The 20,196-nt window shown below is 33.9% G+C and overlaps 1 protein-coding gene across 1 annotated transcript; it reads right to left on the bottom strand.

Moving 5' to 3' along the window:
- Positions 1–950: 950 nt before the first annotated feature.
- Positions 951–20,043, bottom strand: LOC120631441. Its single transcript, XM_039901025.1, has 16 exons — positions 19,375–20,043; positions 18,932–19,133; positions 18,498–18,688; positions 17,523–17,652; positions 16,555–16,701; positions 15,594–15,805; positions 14,660–14,849; positions 12,380–12,509; positions 10,960–11,182; positions 9,927–10,158; positions 8,113–8,305; positions 6,855–7,983; positions 5,635–6,424; positions 4,605–4,828; positions 3,129–3,466; positions 951–1,847 (listed from the first exon to the last, which is right to left on the bottom strand). Exons 1-16 carry the CDS (start codon positions 19,780–19,782, stop codon positions 1,610–1,612), a joined length of 4,977 nt encoding a protein of 1,658 aa, XP_039756959.1. The 5' UTR covers positions 19,783–20,043; the 3' UTR covers positions 951–1,609.
- Between the last annotated feature and the right edge of the window lie 153 nt (positions 20,044–20,196).

The following is a 20,196-nucleotide window of genomic DNA, read 5'->3' as shown; positions in this document are numbered from 1 at the left end:
AATTACTGGGAGTTGTACATGCTGTGTTTCAGTTGGTAAGATATTGAAATGAACTCGACGCCTATGGTATACAACTAAAGTGCGTGCATTTTCTGATCATTCTAGTAAAGAAACATGAATTTTCAAAATAACAGAAAATAAGTTCAAATACTTAAAAAAAAAAAAAAAAAATTAGATCATCAAGAGTGGTAGATCGCAAACTTGATGATCTAATTTGTTTTTAATTTTGATCTATGTGCCAAAAATCACAGATTATATTTGTATATACTTATAAGCGGCGATAGCCTACTGGTTTAGGACTATGGCCACAGTCTTGGAGGGACAGAGTTTGATCTCCAGCACGCATTTCTAACTTTTCGAATTTCGTTTTAAACACCTAAAATATCATGTGATTTATGGTGAGGAAACCTGCATGGCTGAGGGTTCTTCACAATGTTCTCAAAGGTGTGAGTATTCTGCCAGTCTACACTAGGCCACCAGCCGCCAACGTGCTGGACTACGGCCGTTCTTATTCTGAGATGAGACCCGTGCACTGTAGTGGGCCAGTAATTTGTTTATCATGATGGTGATTATTTGTAATGTAGTTTTTGATCACGACCTTTAGAAGAATACTTTCGTATCATTATATAATATGTAATATATCACAGAGTGCGTATTTTACGCATAAGCATGCAACACATTTTCCGTAGGTACTTATTAAAAATGCAATGTCTGTGACTTCAGTTAAAACAATAAACGATTATTTCTAAACACGATATGTTGGTGGGTTAAATATCACAACCTCCTAAACGGATTACAATATATAGATAATAATGGAAACAATACGATATTATGATTAACTAGTAATATTTGTTAACTACTGTACATTAATTAGGTAGTTATTCAGTTCATAACTTAAAACAAAACATTAACTTAACAACTTTAATAAAAACAATTATTAACACTTATAAATGTTCGAGTTTCGGTTTTTTTTTATCTTGTTTTACAATAAAAACAATTGCAAAAATTTAAAAGTGTACCATAGAATATTCTAGTATTTGATAGATGCTGGCATTGATTTAATTTACAGACGTTACTTTGCGATAATTCCATGATATACAATTTGCATTAAGCTTAATATTAAAAATATTCTCCTGCTTTTCGCGGAGTATATATTATAGCAAATAATGCTAACAGTTCATTATGAAATGCCACAGAGTGCAGCGGTTCGCCATTGCAACTCACTCTGCTGCACTCTGTTAGCAGGAGACATTTTTCTCCCCGAGGAGATAAAAAAGAGATAAAATTGTATCTTCTCCGACAGCTTTATAAACTCTCTGAGCATAGGCGCACAGGTAGAAATAATATACAAATAATATACGTGTAATAATAAACAGGGGTAAACTTCTGCTATTCCCTGTAGCCGTGATTTGGCAGATGGACAACTTAATTTTATCCCTTTTCAGGGATATAACTTTATACGTTGCAACGACGCAACGCAACGCACTAATGAGGCAACGCCCTTACAATCGCATGTCTCGCTCTGGACTATATTAAAAAAAAACATCGATAAGCACCACTTTGCACACCACTAGTATATTTTTTTTGACCAACAAATTTAACAGGGTCGTCACGTAGATTGGACACTGGTATTGGTATCTTCTTTGGATGATTCCGGATCATAGTACCCGTTCAGGTTAACCATTGTCAGCAGTTCAACCAAATGCCGCTGATACCCGTACTCCATCAGCCGTGTTATCACTTTGTGCAGATACTTCGCTATTTTCTCGAACAAATTGTATATCTCTTCGAGTTGCGCGAAGTTCGTGTGCGTGAAACAACCGTTGGGTTCCTTTTGCTGCCATTCGCTGGAAACGAGACCAAAGTTAAAAAAAACTTCCCTTTTATAATAAACTGAACGTTCGATTCCCTGCGACTTGTTTACGTACAAATTTGTACGTAAACAAGTCGCGGGGACAATGTACCTCTTACTCAAAAATTCTTAACTCATTTACATCTAGCTGAGTGCGAATTCGAACTTCGCGGATCATTTTTTTTTTGATGAATGTTATATTTAAAAACTTATTATCATATTCCGGTCTAAAAGTAATCCAAAAAATCAAATATCATAAAAATTGATCCTGCCGTTCTTGAGTTATAAATGGTGTAACTAACACAACTTTCTTTTATAGATAATAAATGTTTACATAATAGGGAATCTGATTACTTTTAAGTTTGTTTTTTAAATAAATAATAGTGCTTAAATGTTACCATAACAATATTTTTTACATCGCATTACATGTAACCAAAAACAGTCTATAAAAATAAATTTAAAAATCTACGGTCGCGTGACGTCATCTGTTTGTAAATAAAGCGATCTAGTATACAGATTGCTTTTTATAATCTTCTAAACTTTTCTTTTGGATCTAAAGTCATATCGGTACCGCATTATACAAATACTTCTGGTATAACTCCAAATAAAATATAAATTTGATGTTCCACGAAATAAGAAAATCATGTTTGAATTTGGCATGAAGATTTAGCAAAGGAATGTCTGCAATTTCTCCAATCTACTTTTGTGAAGATCATTTAGTTTTTAATACTTCTATTACCTTTCAATTCTTTAAGATTGGGATGGGCTCAGAATATATCAGAACTATTAGAATAAGGTTTATAATTTTTTTATATTAATACAGTACTACAGTAAAGTACAATAATATATTACATATTATTCAGTTTCCATGGTAACTAAAACAAAATGTGTAATGTACTGTATCTCATTCTCTCGCTGACTGAATCGTTTATGTTTTTGTTTCTATATCGTAACTTTTATTTCATCGAGTTTCAAAACAAAACGATTGTACTGAAGTTTGACTTCCAAAAGAAACTAAAAAATTAAAATGGTCTCCACAAATTATTTGCTACGTCTATGGAGGAATCAAGATAGCCCTGGTCTTTTTTAGTTATACCAGGTGATTGTATGAATAAATGAATGAATACACTTTTATTGTACACCACATAAAATACAGAAAAATTATAGAAAAAAGAAGCTAGTTTACACGATGCATACAACTAGGCGGCCTTACCGCTACTGTTATTGTATGTGTGCCTTTTTCAAAAGCAACCAAATAATGAAAGAAAAAACTTACCCAGCTTTCAAAACCCTGCTGAATTTCAACGCTATAGTGAATATATCATTCAAATTTCTATTAACAGGCGTAGATCTTTTATTCAAAAGGCACCTAAAGAGGACTTTCTTTATATACACGACGTGGCACTCATACAAATCGTCGAGGGTTCTAGCCTTTTTAAGATCATTTTCGAATTCCGTCCAAGACGTCAGTATACATGTCGTGACTATGTAATTGTCCAAGGCCCTTATTAGGGACGCCATTATATGTCTATATATCTGTATCGAGATGTACTGAGGCGATTTTAGTAGTTTTCGAGAATGATGTTTGGACAATTTTGCCGTTAACTTTAAAGACTGAAATAAAAGAATTCAAAATTAAGTGTGGATTTATTTCTTATTAATAAACAAATCAGTAATATTTTAGTGTTTCAGAAATATCAAATCTTTTACTTGTTTTTAGAATAAATGTATGTATCATTAATTGTAAAACAGACAAGACAGAGGTTAAGAAACTATCTCCCTGGCGCAGTGATAAACGCTAAGATCCCATCAGTTGGATGTCCCGAGTTCGATAGCCGACAAGGGTAAGTTGATTGTTTGTGGCAGTGGCTAGTTACCACCCTACCGGTAAAAGACGTGCCACGTCGCCAAGCGATTCAGCATTCCTGCACGATGCCGCGTAGATACCGATATAAGTGTTTAATATAAGAAGAAGAAGAAGAAAAAGTCTTTATTGCACTTACAAATATAAAGCCAGGTTAACAAAAAAAAAAACGATAATATACATATGCACAAAGGCGGCCTTATCGCTTGAAGCGATCTCCTCCAGACAAACTTTGGTTGAAGAAACATATTAGAGAAAACGGGATAGTGCAACACCCAAATTGTGCTAATTATAAACATTACATATACAATACATACTAATACTACATATATATATTTAAAACATATATTTATATATATATGTATATAAATATCTATATATATATCAATATATAAACTTAAATACATATTACTATTTAAACATACACATAAAATACATAGATATTTTGCTACATACTAGACAGGAAATAGTCTTTTAACCATATTTTAAATATATTTAATGATATAAATGCCAAAGCCAGAGAGCAAAGTAGCCCGCTACCATCTAAGACTGCATCATCAATCACAAAGTGATAATGCATTAATTGGATTTTTCAGTAGTAGTCTAGCATTTTCAGAGGTCGTCTGGAGAAGTACTACCACCGTGCTTATTTCTGCCGCTAAGCAGCATCGTTGCTATGCTATGTCCCGGTCTGAAGGGGTGGTGGCCGGAGCACATAAGGCATCACATCTACATCTCAGATTGATGGACACAGGGTAACATTTTGCAGGATGTCTTCATTGCACGCCCTTGGTGGTTTTGCTCGGTGGGCTATCTGCTTGCTCCGGCAAATATTAATTATAAAAAAAAATTTAGAGCTAACTTGTAGTGGAAAAAAAACATTATTACCTCAAAATCTTCACTAAGCACCCAAAATATTCGTCTCATTTTAACTAAAAACTGGAACACTTTAGCATATCTCAGCAACGCCTCCTGCGACAGGATTATGTTCAAAGGCCAGCTCACACTGTACGTAAGTGAGAGGCACTGAAGAACGTCGGGCGAACTGTGTTGGAAACTAAGCGGTGACTCTGTTATAGTGAATGACAGGTTTTCCGAGAACTTGTGTACATCTGAAATGGTTTTTAAAAGAAACCAAAGATTATTACAATTGGAAGGACAAATGCAGGATGCAACGTGACACCGTTTGCATTGCAGGCATTTTAGTTATTGCTAGTCGGTAAGCCGCGAAACGCACACACCTATGAGAACATTATGGAGAACTCTCAGGTATGCAGGTTTCCTCACGATGTTTTCCTTCACCGTTAAAGTGATATTTTAATTGCTTAAAACGCACACAACTTAGAACAGTTAGGGTGCGTACCCGGTGCTCAGATTTAAACTCGGGATGATAAATTAATAGGGGGACTTCTTTTGTTTTAATGAAGTAACAATTTTATTCGTTTTCAATCTTCTGCTTTTTTGGTATATTGTAGAAATATCACCTAAACAACTTTTCAAGAATTTGACTTCCAGCGATTCGGTTTAACACAAGTTTCATCATATCATCTCCTTCATTATTAACCTATTAACGGCCCTCTACAAGGTCTCTGGCTGTAGGATTTCAGGCCATAGTCCACCGCGCTGGCCAATTGCGGATTGGAAGACTTCGCACGCCTTTAAGAACATATTAAAGGAGAACTCAGGGGCATGCAGATTTCCTCACGATAGTAAATTATACTGAATTGCTTAAAACACACAGAACTCCGAAGTTAAAGCGAGCGTCGAGCTAGGTCTCCCCGAAAGAGAAACTGAAGTCATACCCACAAGGCTATCACGAGAGTTTGCAACTGGAAACATCGTTTTGGTTCTACGTCTGCTCTGGATTCAATAAAAACGAATCGAGGAAGTCGGTACTCGGTAGTCAAAAAATACTTACGTGATATCGACGATCCGAGAGCTTTATCCAAAATATTGTGCAAAGTTGCGAAGTTCAACAACTCCTGTGGATTTAGCGTTTTCGTTAATTTTGTGAACAGATTATGACAGATGCTTCTAGAAAACTCTCCATCCATCAGAAAGAAGTAATCCTTCAAACTCCTTAAGTGCTCATACAGGTCTAAGTTGACTAGGAAATGAGTTAGGATCGAATTGTTTACAACTTCGAGTTGATATGTTAGCGGCAGCATAACAGATCTCTGTAAGCATGCTGTCAATGTAGCTATGTTGTCACAAGAAATCTTTTCATCAGTTTCAATGTCGCAGTGTGATGCGAAAATATTATTGTAAGGTTTCTTCTTAACTTCTTCCATAGTTATTCCTGGATGCGTGTAGAAGGAATCCTCATCGTTATTCATCTTATTCTTAAAGAAATCCTTTGAGTAATTTTGCAAATATTTCACACCGAATGGATCGAACGTTTCTAGACTGTATGAACCATCTATAATATTGAATATCGAAGTTCTTCTGATTGATATTGGGATATCGCAGAAGTCTACGCTTTTAGAAGGAGAATTTTCAGGACTAGCTTCAGTTTGCACGTCACTAATGCCAGCTGTTTCATCATCAACTATCATTGAGAAGTTAAACCCATTCGATGTGAGGAATTCTTTGTCTGGTTTAACTTTATTGGACTCCAATTCTTTGCACTCACTGTGAGGTGAGAATATATCACTCGTGTTTCCACCGTCAGCTGGCATTTCAGCAGTTGTTGGTGTTTCGAGGTCGAGCTGTATGAAAACAAATCAACAAAGTATTATTGGCTTCATCCCTAAGATTGAATTTGCGACCATCAGTCAAATATTCAATGAGTATCAATAGTTTTTGACAATAACAACGTTGCTAAGTAATAAATCTATAGATTACGGATAGATTTATTATTGAAAATGGGCATAAGACGATCCGAGTATACTGTGCTTGGTTACTTACGCTGCATATAGATAACTTTTTTTAATTTAATGTTTTAAATTATGACAGTAACTTTTTTGGTGGAATTAATAAGTTGGCTCCTGGCATTATTTTTGTTTTGAGGTCACCATTCAGTTGATTGAATGCACGATTTAACATATTGCTCATTCGAATATTACCATCTTTAATTATACTAAAAAAATTATACTAAAAGTAGTCTTTTGAAAAAAGGGAAAATAACGATCTACTTACCGTGGAAAATAAATCGCCAGGTGTGATCGCTCCTGTGTTTGGGGTTGCTATGAGTTTTTCTTGGCTGAACGTAGTTTCGCTGTAGGGTTTCAAGTTTAACCGCAAACTAGATTTTTTTGGAGAGTCATGTTTACTTTGGGAATTCAAACGATTTTCATATTCTGAGCCGAGAACTTTATTTCGGTTTCGTAAAGCTTCCTCTTGGGCAATATTAGCTGGCTCTCTAGCTGCAACTTTTACAGCTGGGATATTGTATTCGACGCCTAAGACTTTATTTTTATTGATAACTGCTTCCTTTTGAGCATCAGTTCTAGGTTGCTCAACTACCTTCTTCTGATTGCTAATATCAAATTCTACACCCAGTACTTTGAGTTTGTTCCTTTTGGCTTCGGCATAAGGCGACCATTCTTCTTCAATATTATTTTCTTCGTCGAGCGAAGTTAGTTTCAGTTGAGGATCTTTAATCCGATTATTCTCAGTGTCTGTTTGTCCAAATTCATGGGACATGACTTTTTGTTTATTTTTTAATGCTTCTTGGTTTCTTTCCAAAAATTGCAAATTATCGAATGTATTGTCTAGTTTATAACCAATTACGTTACTTGATGTTTCGTTTTCCTTTAATTTGTGATTATTTTCTGAATTGGTGGTAACAACATTTCCTTGAGCATCGACTTCGACTTCGTTATCACAAGGATTTTCGTCCTTTGATTTGGAAACGCCAAAGAAGCTTTTAGCGACGTTACATATAGCATTTAAGACGTCGGTCGACGTTTGCGCTCTTTGTTTATTTTTGTTTTGTTCTGAAATATTAGTAAATTTGGCCTCTTCAGGTAAGTCAACAGAAGGCGTGCTGTCTGTTGTTTTAGAATTATCTTCGTCTCCATTGTTGTTATCAATGCTATCCAGATCTTCTTCTGATTTAAAGTCACTTTGGATGGACATTGCCATAACTGATTCGTTACGTTGATGTTCCAATTCTAGTTTTTCTCTCTTTAAATTTCTTTCCTCTGTAGATAGTAGTTGCATTCTACTTTGATCTAATTGCAAACGTTTAATTTTCCATTCCGTGTGTATCTTACTTTTCTCTACCTCCACATTTAATTTTGAATAATATTCCATCATTTTGCTTCTGCAATTACATAAAATTTAATATTCATGCGATTGTTTGTGTCTATTGTCGTTATATATTTTCGGGTAAACTGATCATGACGAAATATTGCACAGAGATACATACATATAAACTCATTATTGTACTCACCTTTCATCATCCCTCAACTTTGAATCCATTTCGTCTGTGGCTTTTCCAGCAGCTTCTTCTAATTTAGAAATATTTCTTGCACGCTTTTTAATTTTATTCTTAGCAGCTTTAGCCTCAGCCATTGCTGCTTCTAACACTCTTAACGAATGTTGTTTCTCTGCTATTATAAGTTGAGCTAACCTCTTTCTTTCCGCTGCAATAATATACAAATAATTGGGAATAAAACCTCAATAAAGCGCCTAAATTTTGTATTTTATGATTAATTAATTTTTAATTACTTCCCAGTAACATTATGTTAAACCATCACTCATCACAACATTATATCGCTACATCTATCTTCAAAAACTAAAAAGTAGTTTTGTGTGTTTCCTTTGAAAACTATACTCTGGAAATTTCAGTTTAAAAATTATTTTTATGTTTGAAATCATTTTCATTTACAGCGGCATGCGATTCATAACACTACACACTGAGTACCCTAAAACTTTGGTAATCATTTAGGATAGGAGTAGGAGGAGGATTTTTTGTAAGCGCTGTGGCTTTTGGCGCACCACAACAACAAAAGAAGGGACATAATTACAAGATAAGATTGCAAGAAATGGAAAAGTCCTCGTAGTACACGATTGATATAAAAAAATTACGGTAAGCAGTGGTTTTGTACATGTATATAGTACATGCCACTGCCATTTACAATAAAAACGATTTCTAACACAAAAATATTACACACAAAACTATACTGAGGGAGCTCCTTTGTCACATTTTTATTTTATTTATTACATGTACATGTATGTGTATTAAAGAGCAATTACTGAGTTTCTTGCCGACTCTTCTCGGTAGAATCTGCTTTCCAAACCGGTGGTAGAGTAGAGTTTCAAAATTGCTTATAAAGTAAGGCCTACTCGAAATAAATGTATTTTGAATGTTTTATTTTTGAGTTTTTTTTCTGTCTTCCGGCATTATTCCTCACCTGGTCTAAAACCTTGTGCACGCCACTGATAAAAGATATTTAATAACAAGCTACGACCAAAAATGATTTTTTTTCCTGATTCAAAGGCTGCCTGGCAGAGATCTCTATTAAGCGATAAGGTCTCTTGTATTCTACACCTTTCTGTATGTTTCTGTTTTTATTATATTTTGCATATTTTGATGTTGTGGTATACAAATAAAGAGTTTAATAATAAATAACAATAATAACGCGACAATGTCCGGCTCCATTGGGACCGGTCTATTATTACCGACAGGACGATCCTGGCTAATAAGCCAGATTTTGTCGGGCACAGTATAAGGTGTTTTTGGTGGACATGACGATTCCGTAAGACGAGAACCTCGTGAGAGCTGAGATCGAGAAAAACGTAGGCACGTGGAGTCCACTGAAATCATCCCTATAGTTATATCTGCAAATGGTTTATTCCCAGTTAGCTTAGCACACCATCTAAGGTGACTGGGGTTCTGTGGCAGCTCACTGGCAGCCAAGATGCAGAAAGTGGTGTTGCTGTACTCGGCTAGAATAGTCCGCCGATTTCTTAGCCTGTCGCCCTGACCCCCGGCCGTCTGGTCTCCCCTGCCGGGGCTGTAATCTTCCGCCCGGTGTAAATATGTATTTATGTAATATATATATTTAAGTGTATTAATCTCTATGTATCTAAGTAAATATATTGATGTTGTTTTGGCTCATTATATGTATTTATTTAGCACACGGGCGTGAGAGTAAATCTCGAATAATAATAATAATAATAATAATAAATAAAATATGTCACTATGATGCTGCGGGAGCTTGTAGTATTTTTTTTTTTTTAATTTTTAAAGTAAAATCTTACCAACAATCTTTTCCATAGTTTCGGCTTGTTTTAAGGATGCCATTTCAGTAAATGCTTTTCTTTCTGCCTCCCGCTTTAGCAGTATTTGTTCGAAAGTGACAAGTTCACCGCTCACGAATAAACACCTTGTTCGGTAAACGTCTAGTAACTGCTGTTGGTGTTCAAGGTCATCAAAGCTAGCACAGCAACGTACTGATGGATGGTCCGATGATATTAAGAGAACTAGAGGATCCTGTAAATTCACACAACAATTCAAAGTAATGAATACGTTATTTAATAGTTTATTTAAATTTCTATCTAGACGCGCTAACGTTATAGCAGAAAAATTGAATTGTTTATATAATTATTGTCATATAAACAATTCAATTTTTCTGTCGGGCTGAATTGGTTGCTTTCTTGTGAATCTAAACCACCCAGGGTGTCACCAGAACGCATACAAAAAAATCATTCAAATCGGTCCAGCCCTTTAGGAGGAGTTCAGCACACGTACAGTAGAATTATATATATAAAGAAATTACATAATACCTATACATTTACATTATATTATAAATAAAAAGAATATAATATGTATTATATTATTTTTATGTATTTTGTATATAATATGAGATAAGTATTTAAGTATACATTTTATTATTATCGTTAATATCTTTGTATACTTTGATATCTCAGCTATCAGCTGGTACTTTAAGTTTTTATGTTTTGAGGGTTGTGTTTGTGTAAAAGGTTGTGTTTGGGCATTATGTCAGCTGTGTCAGTCACACACAATCACAATAACCAGCTCTCCGCTGTATAGGGTCATCACTAACCCGTTACGCACTAGTCTTCAAGTGTTATTTTTAAGTGAAGGATATAGTCATGAAAACAGGAACATGAAAATTTAAGTAGAATATAAAGGGCGGTCTAATAGGAAAACAGAGGAGAACTGACTTCAGGCCGGTAATTTGTTTATTTTTGGGATTGTATCGCTGCAAAACTCCCTTAGTAATCCGACGCTTTATTTAGTAAAATAACACACGAGTTCATGTATACTCACATTAGGATTACAATGTTTCAGTAGCCTGAAGGATTTGCCACAGAGTAATATAAACGATGCCAACTGTCTCAAGAAATCCGGAATAGCATCGCTGAGGGCTATATGAAAGCCTTTATCCCAGTATCGCTTGGTACGAGAATTAACATAAGCGTCATCTTTGCGTATAAAAAATTCATCGTAAATGTCGTCTATTTCACCTTCAAATATAAATCGTTCAATGAATCTGTAAAAAGTTTATTAGAATATGTAATTGTTATTTTTTAATTGTTTTTATTTTGAGTTTAGCTTTCTGTTATCTTATGATAAAAACATGTTTTATTCATGTAGACCTTATCACAGGCACTTATGAAGCGTTCATACATTTGACATGTAACACTAATGTTAACTGCATTCGTTAACTTAAAACTAAAGCTAGGTACCCTCCTAGCTTCTGCTAAACGCCCTTTGGTCTAAGAAGAGCCCACAAAAAACTTAGCCAGGTAGGATAATAATAGGGTTCGAATATTATTAACCAATATTATAAATGCGAAAGTGTGTTCGGTTGTTTGTCCATCACGTCCTAACTGAAAAAGCAATCAACTTGGTTTGCATCATAGAGATAGATAAATTATCTATCGCATTATTAAAAGATAAAAACAATGAATATTGGAGATACAAATGGAACAAAATTAATAATGCGCAAAGGCGGTCTTATAGCTTTAAGCGATCCCCTCCAGACAAACCATAATGAAAGAAGCAAATGATAGTGGAAACTGGATAGTGCAATATGTCAAAAATATGTCATAACATAAACTACACATATACATAACACAGAGTTCATTGAATGAATGGAGAGTAACATAGACTGGGAAAACAAACGGATCCCGTAATTAAAGGTTCCTAACCTTATTAACGCACTTACAAGTTAAGAAATATATCACGGCACCCGCGCCCTAACCTAGCTAGTTAAAGTAAAACAGATAGGTACCAATTAAGGTAAGGCGCAAAAAATAAAACAACCTCATTCCTCATTATGAAACTGATAAAATCATAATAATTTTTAAGAAAGAATTAAGAAAAATAAAACTAACCCAACAATGGGATAGCTCCACACAATTTTTCAAAGTGAGGGACAATTCGCTGCACAAAAAGTATAAAATAAAAAAAACTTGATTTTTTTAAAGTAAAGAAGGACTGCCTCGCTGTTCACTCTGTCGTTTCTACGGCTCGGTTGAGAAGCCCTGGCCTAGTGATTAGGACTTCGGTCACACTTTGCAATGGGAACGATTTCGATCCCGGCACGTACCTCTAACTTTTCGGAGGTATTTGCGTTTCAAGCAATTTTATATCACTGCCTTCAACGGCGTGAGCAAACCTGCATGCCTGACGTTCTACATAATGTTATCAAAGGCATGTTAAGTCTACAAAACTAAAATCTTACTTGAAATAGACAGCGCAGATGGAAAATAAGGAATTATACAAAGTCTGCGCAGTCTTTCTGTGCGTCACCAGGGATATTTCATTAAATAAATATGACATTAGCTCTGCACCATATGGTATGGATGTTGAATCTGAAAAAAAAGCAAATATAAACAAACGAAACAGTATTCTTCCCCACTTTTCAAGGAATTGTATATTATTCTATATTATACAGGATGTTTGGTGCATCGTGTGCCAAATCGAATCTGATGATTGGAGGGGTCTTTGGCTATCTCTTCAGCCCTCGTAAAAAAATCTTGCTCAAACGGTTTTTTTTATACTGATTTTAAATTGTTTTTTTAAAAATTGTAAAAATTCTACATTTAAATTTTAATAAAAAATAAAGTTGTTAAGTATTAATTAATTTTCTTTTTAATCTTTAATTTGTAACGTTTTACGCTTCTTTTGAAACTAGAATTACACGCCAGCAACATCTAGTTTTTGTTTTACAGCCCCGCAAAGTTTTTTTTACGTAAAAAAATAAGCTTGAACGTCAACTTTCGGTTTTAATAAAAAAAAAACTAAAAGTGATCATGTTCTTCCAATTTTTTTAAAACATCTCTGGACTGTCCCCTTTCTAATGGTGTGCAATATGCCATGAAAAGTAATTAGTAACATCACTAATTTTCAAATTTTCTAAACTTGGTCGCAATTTTCTAATATTCAACAGGTGAAAGAAAAACAAGGGTTCCTGGTAAAGTCGTTGCGCTGCACGAGCGACACCACGGGCTGCACCATAAACCATTATGATGTCCGCATATTCCTCGTTAGAGTATGTCGTCATTGCAACAACAAAAAAGTCAACAAAGTTTAACAATAACACCAAAAGTAAATAAAACGTAACAAAAAACAACAAAACTTAACGAAAACTAAATAAAAGAATCGTGGAGTACAGTAAGCTAGCACACACGTTAGGCAGCAGAGGCAGTGATGTCTCGACTAAAAAATAAGATGGCCGCCGTGTCGACGCGACGCGGGGCCCGTTCGCGATTGGTTCAAACAGGTTTGCACTATGCAAGAAAGGAATAGAAGATAGATTTCGCTTCACTAGAGTGAAAAAACTATTTTTGCCTGTTTAAACGAACAACGGGCGTATAACTTTATGAAAGAGACAGAAAATGTCATCTGCCTTGTGAATTGTGAGTGTTATTTACGCAAACCCTTGTTTTTCTTTCACCTGTTGAATATTAGAAAATTGCGACCAAGTTTAGAAAATTTGAAAATTAGTGATGTTACTAATTACTTTTCATGGCATATTGCACACCATTAGAAAGGGGACAGTCCAGAGATGTTTTAAAAAAATTGGAAGAACATGATCACTTTTAGTTTTTTTTTTATTAAAACCGAAAGTTGACGTTCAAGCTTATTTTTTTACGTAAAAAAAACTTTGCGGGGCTGTAAAACAAAAACTAGATGTTGCTGGCGTGTAATTCTAGTTTCAAAAGAAGCGTAAAACGTTACAAATTAAAGATTAAAAAGAAAATTAATTAATACTTAACAACTTTATTTTTTATTAAAATTTAAATGTAGAATTTTTACAATTTTTAAAAAAACAATTTAAAATCAGTATAAAAAAAACCGTTTGAGCAAGATTTTTTTACGAGGGCTGAAGAGATAGCCAAAGACCCCTCCAATCATCAGATTCGATTTGGCACACGATGCACCAAACATCCTGTATAGAGGTAAAAGTTTATGAGTTAATGAGTTTGTGAGATTGTCGGGGGTAATCTTCGGATCTACTGAAACAATTTTGAAAATTCTTTCAACAATATATAAAACCATATTATTTGTGAGTGCCATAGGCCATACAAAACTGAGGATAATTTTTTGTCGTTGTAGGATTTGCAAAGTAAAAATGGTCAAACAAAAACTTTTCTTACGGACGGTACCTTAAAATTATAAAAGTATATAGAAAAGATTTTTGAGCTAAATAATGCCCACAACTTTTATACAGAACTCAATCGTATATCTCTCATCGTTAAGGCTATAAACTGCCTTAACGATGAGAGATAACGTTAAATATAAGTATGAAGGTACATTATAGGTATTTTTTTTAAGATATTGCAGTATTATAATAAGTTTTTAAATAGTTTATTTTAGGTTATAGTTATGTATTAATAAAAATTATATTTTAATAAAAAAAAAAAATTAATTATGTAGAAATATATAAATTGCATTATCTTATAATAATATTATAAATTTTTTGCATGGGATTTTTTTTAATTAATTATGTAATACTCACCCGTATCGACCAATTTATAAATAGAAGCGATGGTTTCAATTTCATACTCGAGGGGTTCAATGTGATATAAAATTTGCAACAATGTGGGCATTATGTTAACCTCGCCTGTACTTTTACAGCTTTCTTCGTAAATGACTGTCGCAACTAAGCGGAACTCTAGCAAATAACTTCTTATTGCTTCTCTTGCAGCCTGTAGGATTAATAAAGTATAATTTGATCAGTTAATTCCAAATTTCTAAATGCCGGAATATTTTTTTTTATAATTTATAATAGTGTTTTTACGTACTCCAAGTTTAGGTTAGGTAATAAATTTTATAAATTTAAAAGCATACAACAATTTCCGGAACTGACATTTATAAAAAAGCAATGTGTCAACTTTAGTTGCAAAGTGAATCATTGTAATGTAGAACTTGTGAAGTAGAGATGATATTGTTGCTTTCAAATCAGGCAAAGCTATTTTCCAAGAAAAAGACTTTTACCTGTCTTTTCTCCTATTTAGCCAATGTGTCGTGTGTAATTTTTGTATTTTTTTTTTTTTTTTGTAAGAATTTATGAATTTATATATATATGTATATACGTCTCTTTAAATGTATATATAGAAAATATTATTGTTAGACCCATAACTCACCTGTCAATCATTACGTCCATTGTTGTTTAGTTGCCAGGCATAGATCGCTTTTCAGCGATAAGGCCGCCAATTGTACAACTTATGTTCAATGTGTTGTTTTATGTTAAAATCCAAATATATATATTATAGTATAAATATTAAAAAAAAATCTACATCGAAGTATGTTGATAGAGGTGTTGTAGGCCAACATACATACCCAGATATGATAACAAACAGAACGTTTAATCCCTTGATCGATTGGTGACTATTGCAATACAAAATACATCATTTTGTATTACAAATAAAACGAAAAGACGAAACACATACCTCAAAAACCAATCCTTTGCTGTGAAAATAATCCTCTACCGTGAGATCAAAGGCGAAGTTGTAAAGTCTCTTATAAAATGTGCCAACAAGAAGCAACGGGGCAACGTATGCCTGCAAATGTTCCTTGGATATACCCTCTAGAACTAAGTTTTCTTTAATATTAAAACGATTCGTTTCTTGATTAAACAGAAACGAAGTAGTTTCTACACCGACTGAAAGGAAAAGGAAACATTCATTTAGATATCTCAACTTTATTTAACATGTAAAATAGACAATAAAATAAATATAAACATTATAATGTAGCGCTTGAAGATCGAAAATCTTTGCGTACCTATATCAAGTATTTTCTGATTTCAAACTATCAGTTGCTGTTTTTCGTTATCAATACCAACCAAAATCAATAATCTTTAGCTATATCTGTAACAAGGACTTGCTAAAGCTCTAATTTGCGGATGACGTTACGTGTACGGCCATGACACCCGGCGAGCGTTTTCGAGGGAAATAATATTTTTAAATATAATTTGCAAATTTATATCAACGAAACCTTTACTTTTTGCGTATAGCACGTACTTCCGAACAACTGAGGGCCGTTTTTCAAAATTAGTCATCAGGCCTATTGTGCATTGTGAAGTCAACTGATACAAAACATGCACATTTTGATGGATCCGTGTGAAAATTGATATTAATTTAAAAGGTGACATCATTCAAGTTTGCCTGGTTTCACTGGTTGTACCAAATTAATTTTAATGTTCATTGTAGAACTCAGATGACATAGAATTTAGTATACAACTATAGAATGTTATACCTTAAGCATAATCATTACTTTATTTATTGGAAACTTGTATGAAAGATTTGATGAAATATAAACTGCCTCTTAATTATTTTAAAAAAATATTTTTTTAGTTAAAAAGCTAAAATAAATTTAAAAGGGTATATTTAATAAAAAATACAATTTACTTACTTAGTAAATACATTATATGCCTTATGAACTGTTTTTCTGATATGACGCTAAGATCTGGTAGCTCATGAGCGTAAATCTGTCTCCATAGAGCCATTTCTCTTGTTGAAGCAGCTATGAGCAGTCTTTCATTTACTGGGGGAAGTTTGGCTGAAAGTGTATTGAAGCTTTTTAGCTAAGTGCTCTATAACTATTCACTATAGAATCTGGTATCCAGTAGATTTTTTTTGGGACCGAGGAAACCGTCCGAGGAAGTTCAGTTCAGTTTAAAAGGCGTGGTTGCTGGTGTAATTACAGGAACATGAGGATTAACACTTAAACCTCAGGTTGACAGACACAGGCCCTTTACATATGTTCTTTGCATGCCCTTTGTAGTGTTACTCTTTTTGTAGACAATAGGATTCCAATCAGCCATCAGCTTAAATCGTCAATTACTATTATTTAAAAAAACTCCATAAATTCTTTATTCTTGTAGACCTGCCAAACTTTTTTATTGTTTTTTTGTTAAATGTTGCCCTTAATATCTTTTTATTAATAACTAGCGTTATTAATAATAACTAGCGGACAAACGACAAACAATTTTTTTTATGAATACTACATTTAAATACTTTCTATCCTATTCCAGACTAAGAATAATCTAATATCATAAAAATTGGTCCAGCCGTTCTTGACTTATAAATGGTGTAAGTAATGCAACTTTCTTTTATATAATATACAAGATATAATGCAAAAAAATTTGTTTGAGAAGGCAATTTTATTAATAACACAAACTTTTTCGTTTGATATGCAATTCAGCAGATTATTTTTCCTTCTGTCGAATAAATCAAATTAACGTCTTCTATTAGATTTTAAAAATTGGAATTATGTGACGTATGAGATTCTCTCTTCATAGATCACCTGTGCGAGTATGTTTAATTAGGTTCAGCTAGTAGCAGGAAACTAGTAAAGAAAAGACCTACCAACTAACTTACCAACAATGTCCCAGATGTTTTCAGGTATATCTTTATCAACTTGTAAAGCTAAATCCCAAATATTAACTGAGTTGCTTTTGTGAAATACTTCCTTCATGTCTGTACGGACACTTGTGTTTGCAAGAGATACCTTAACAATACAATAAATGTGAGCAATAATAAAACAGATAATAATTTCCCATCTTCTCATTGAACAAGCATATTTCGATTATTTTTACTACTAGATTCTCATCTTCTTGTTGATCAAGCCAAGCTCTGTCATGCTTACTTAGTTTACTCAGGTAAATTCTTGCCATCATCAACAAAGTAATCAACGTGTTAATTGTACAACAAGTGTATTTGTACATTTGTTGATAACTGCTGGACACAGGTGTTTTGGAGAGATTCAGACATTCCAACCTTGAGTCACTTATGGTAGAAACTTGTTTGATGTTGTCTGGTGACCTTATGGACCTAGTGGGATGAACATTGGACAGAATGCAACCCTGTTGTTGCTGAGTTTGATAACCAGGTATATTTTGTTACTATAAGTTAGCACTTGATTGCAAGTGGTGAGGTGCAGTCTGGACTGTCTGTAAGTTTTTATTTATTCCCTTATTCGGTTTCTATGCATCATCACACTGGAACACTAAATTGCTTAGCGGCACGTCTTTGTCAATAGGGTGGTAACTAGCCATGGCCAAAGCCTGCCACCAGACCAGACCAGAGAAAATTCAGAGGTTATAAATTCGCAAATTGCCCCGGCCGGGAAACGGACCTGAGACCTCCTACTTAAATTCACAGCGGTCACTCTTGCGTCAGAGAGGTCGTCAGGGAGTCTAAGATGGTAGCAGGTTAACCTGTAAGCTATGTGCCAATTTTATTAAACTCATTTCGCAAATTGTATATGTGGCTTTGTAACTGAACACAATATTGCTTCAATACACTTACCTACCCTTACCTTGTCCTAATGACAAAGAGATTTAAAAAACTTACTTTAACATTTGCTTCCAAAGTTTCAGATGAAGGTATTTGTATATCTCTTGGATCTGTTAGACGTGGAAAGTCATTCATCATACTGTCAGAGTAGGGAGACAATGCAGAAGATGTCATAGAGGCTAGTGACATTGGACTGAGGAATTTTTTTATGTTCACTATTCCACTTTGTGGTTGGTTGTTAGGGAGCACTGAAAAGAAAAATGGTATAGTATGTAAACAATTTTATTTAACATTTGAATTCAATCTTACTAAGTTAATACTTTTAATAAAATTTATTTAATTGGCTTGAAATTTACCTATACAAATAAGTAAGAAATAAATAAAACTGCCTTTATAACAAAGTGTGGGAAGTCGGAATTGCTAAGATAATAGTGCAGAATAACTAAAAAACAAGACAAAATTAAGCATAAAATTACAAATATATAACTTACCTCCTCTGGAGTTAAAGCTTTCAACTGTACCCTCTGTGTAGCAGTAAGATACATTATTTGATAAATTTGACTCCTGACATTTAACTGAATAAGGCAGTTTAAACACATATGACGGGAAGTATGAATAAGGTTCAGGTGATCCAAAAACTTCCTTTCTTGGTTTTGGTAACATTTCATCCAATAGTCCGAATGAAAATGGTTTCTATAGGTAATGGAAAATAACAATAGTTAAAGTCAATAGAGAATAACCAAACATTTTATCTTTTTAATAATAAAAGAAACACAAAAGTTCTTTAAAAATAATATAAGTAATTTGTATACCGTTTTGGTATTCAAGATACATAATATACAGCAGGATGGTATAATAAAGTTAAAATTGATTAATTTTTATATTTTTTCAACTTAACAAGTCAACATTATTCTTAGTGTACACCTACACATACCTGAAACATCTCATTTGAGAAGTCTTCTGGTGCAGAGTTCTTCAAGCTGATTAAGAACTTGAAAACTTGTTGAACATGTTCATCTTTTTCACCAAAGTCTGCAGACCGGATAGTGTGTACTAATTTCTTAAGTTCGATGGACCTTTTATATTCTGCTACATTTTTGGAATTATTCTGTGATATAAAATACTGAGACAGTAAATCTGTGAAAGGACCAGTTTTCGTTTCTGGTATTTCTGAAGGTGACTTCTTTAGTATTATCTCGTATGACTGAGATCGTAGTCTCGCAGTGAGAGCTTTATGAGAAACCCTACTTTGATTACAATATTCAGCGGCAGTGTTCTCACAAAGCTTTGTGATTAATTCATATACTCCGGCCTCTTCCGGTCTAAAGTTTGAAAAACTCATTTCAGTTGGTTTTACAAATGATTTCAATGCGAAAATAAGTTCAAAACTTAGTTAGTAAATACACTTTCTCAAACATAAAAATCACCAGTTATCACTTAGTAATTCGGGCATAACTTATTCCTGATTCGTATTCTTCAACAAAAAGAACTGAACATAGAATGTAAGAAACTGAATTCTTGATGTAGGTAAGCATGTTCTATTTAAAAGAACTCAAACATTTGTTCACAGATTTATTGATAGGTATTGTTTAGATGGTGATATTGTCACCAATTCACCCATATGTCAAAGTCATAAAATCATTTGGTTGAATTCTTATGTCACACGCTCGCCGAGCGCAGGCGAACGCGGGCGAGTGCGAGCGTGAAGTGCGTACTGCGTGTATTATTGTATGTAGGGTTCAATTGAATCGAAATA

The sequence above is a fragment of the Pararge aegeria genome, chromosome 18 (genome assembly GCF_905163445.1).
Source record: "Pararge aegeria chromosome 18, ilParAegt1.1, whole genome shotgun sequence".
NCBI classification, from domain to species: Eukaryota; Metazoa; Arthropoda; class Insecta; order Lepidoptera; family Nymphalidae; genus Pararge; species Pararge aegeria.
The sequence above is the reverse complement of the archived record's forward strand: the minus strand, read 5'-3'. Positions and strand labels throughout refer to the sequence as shown.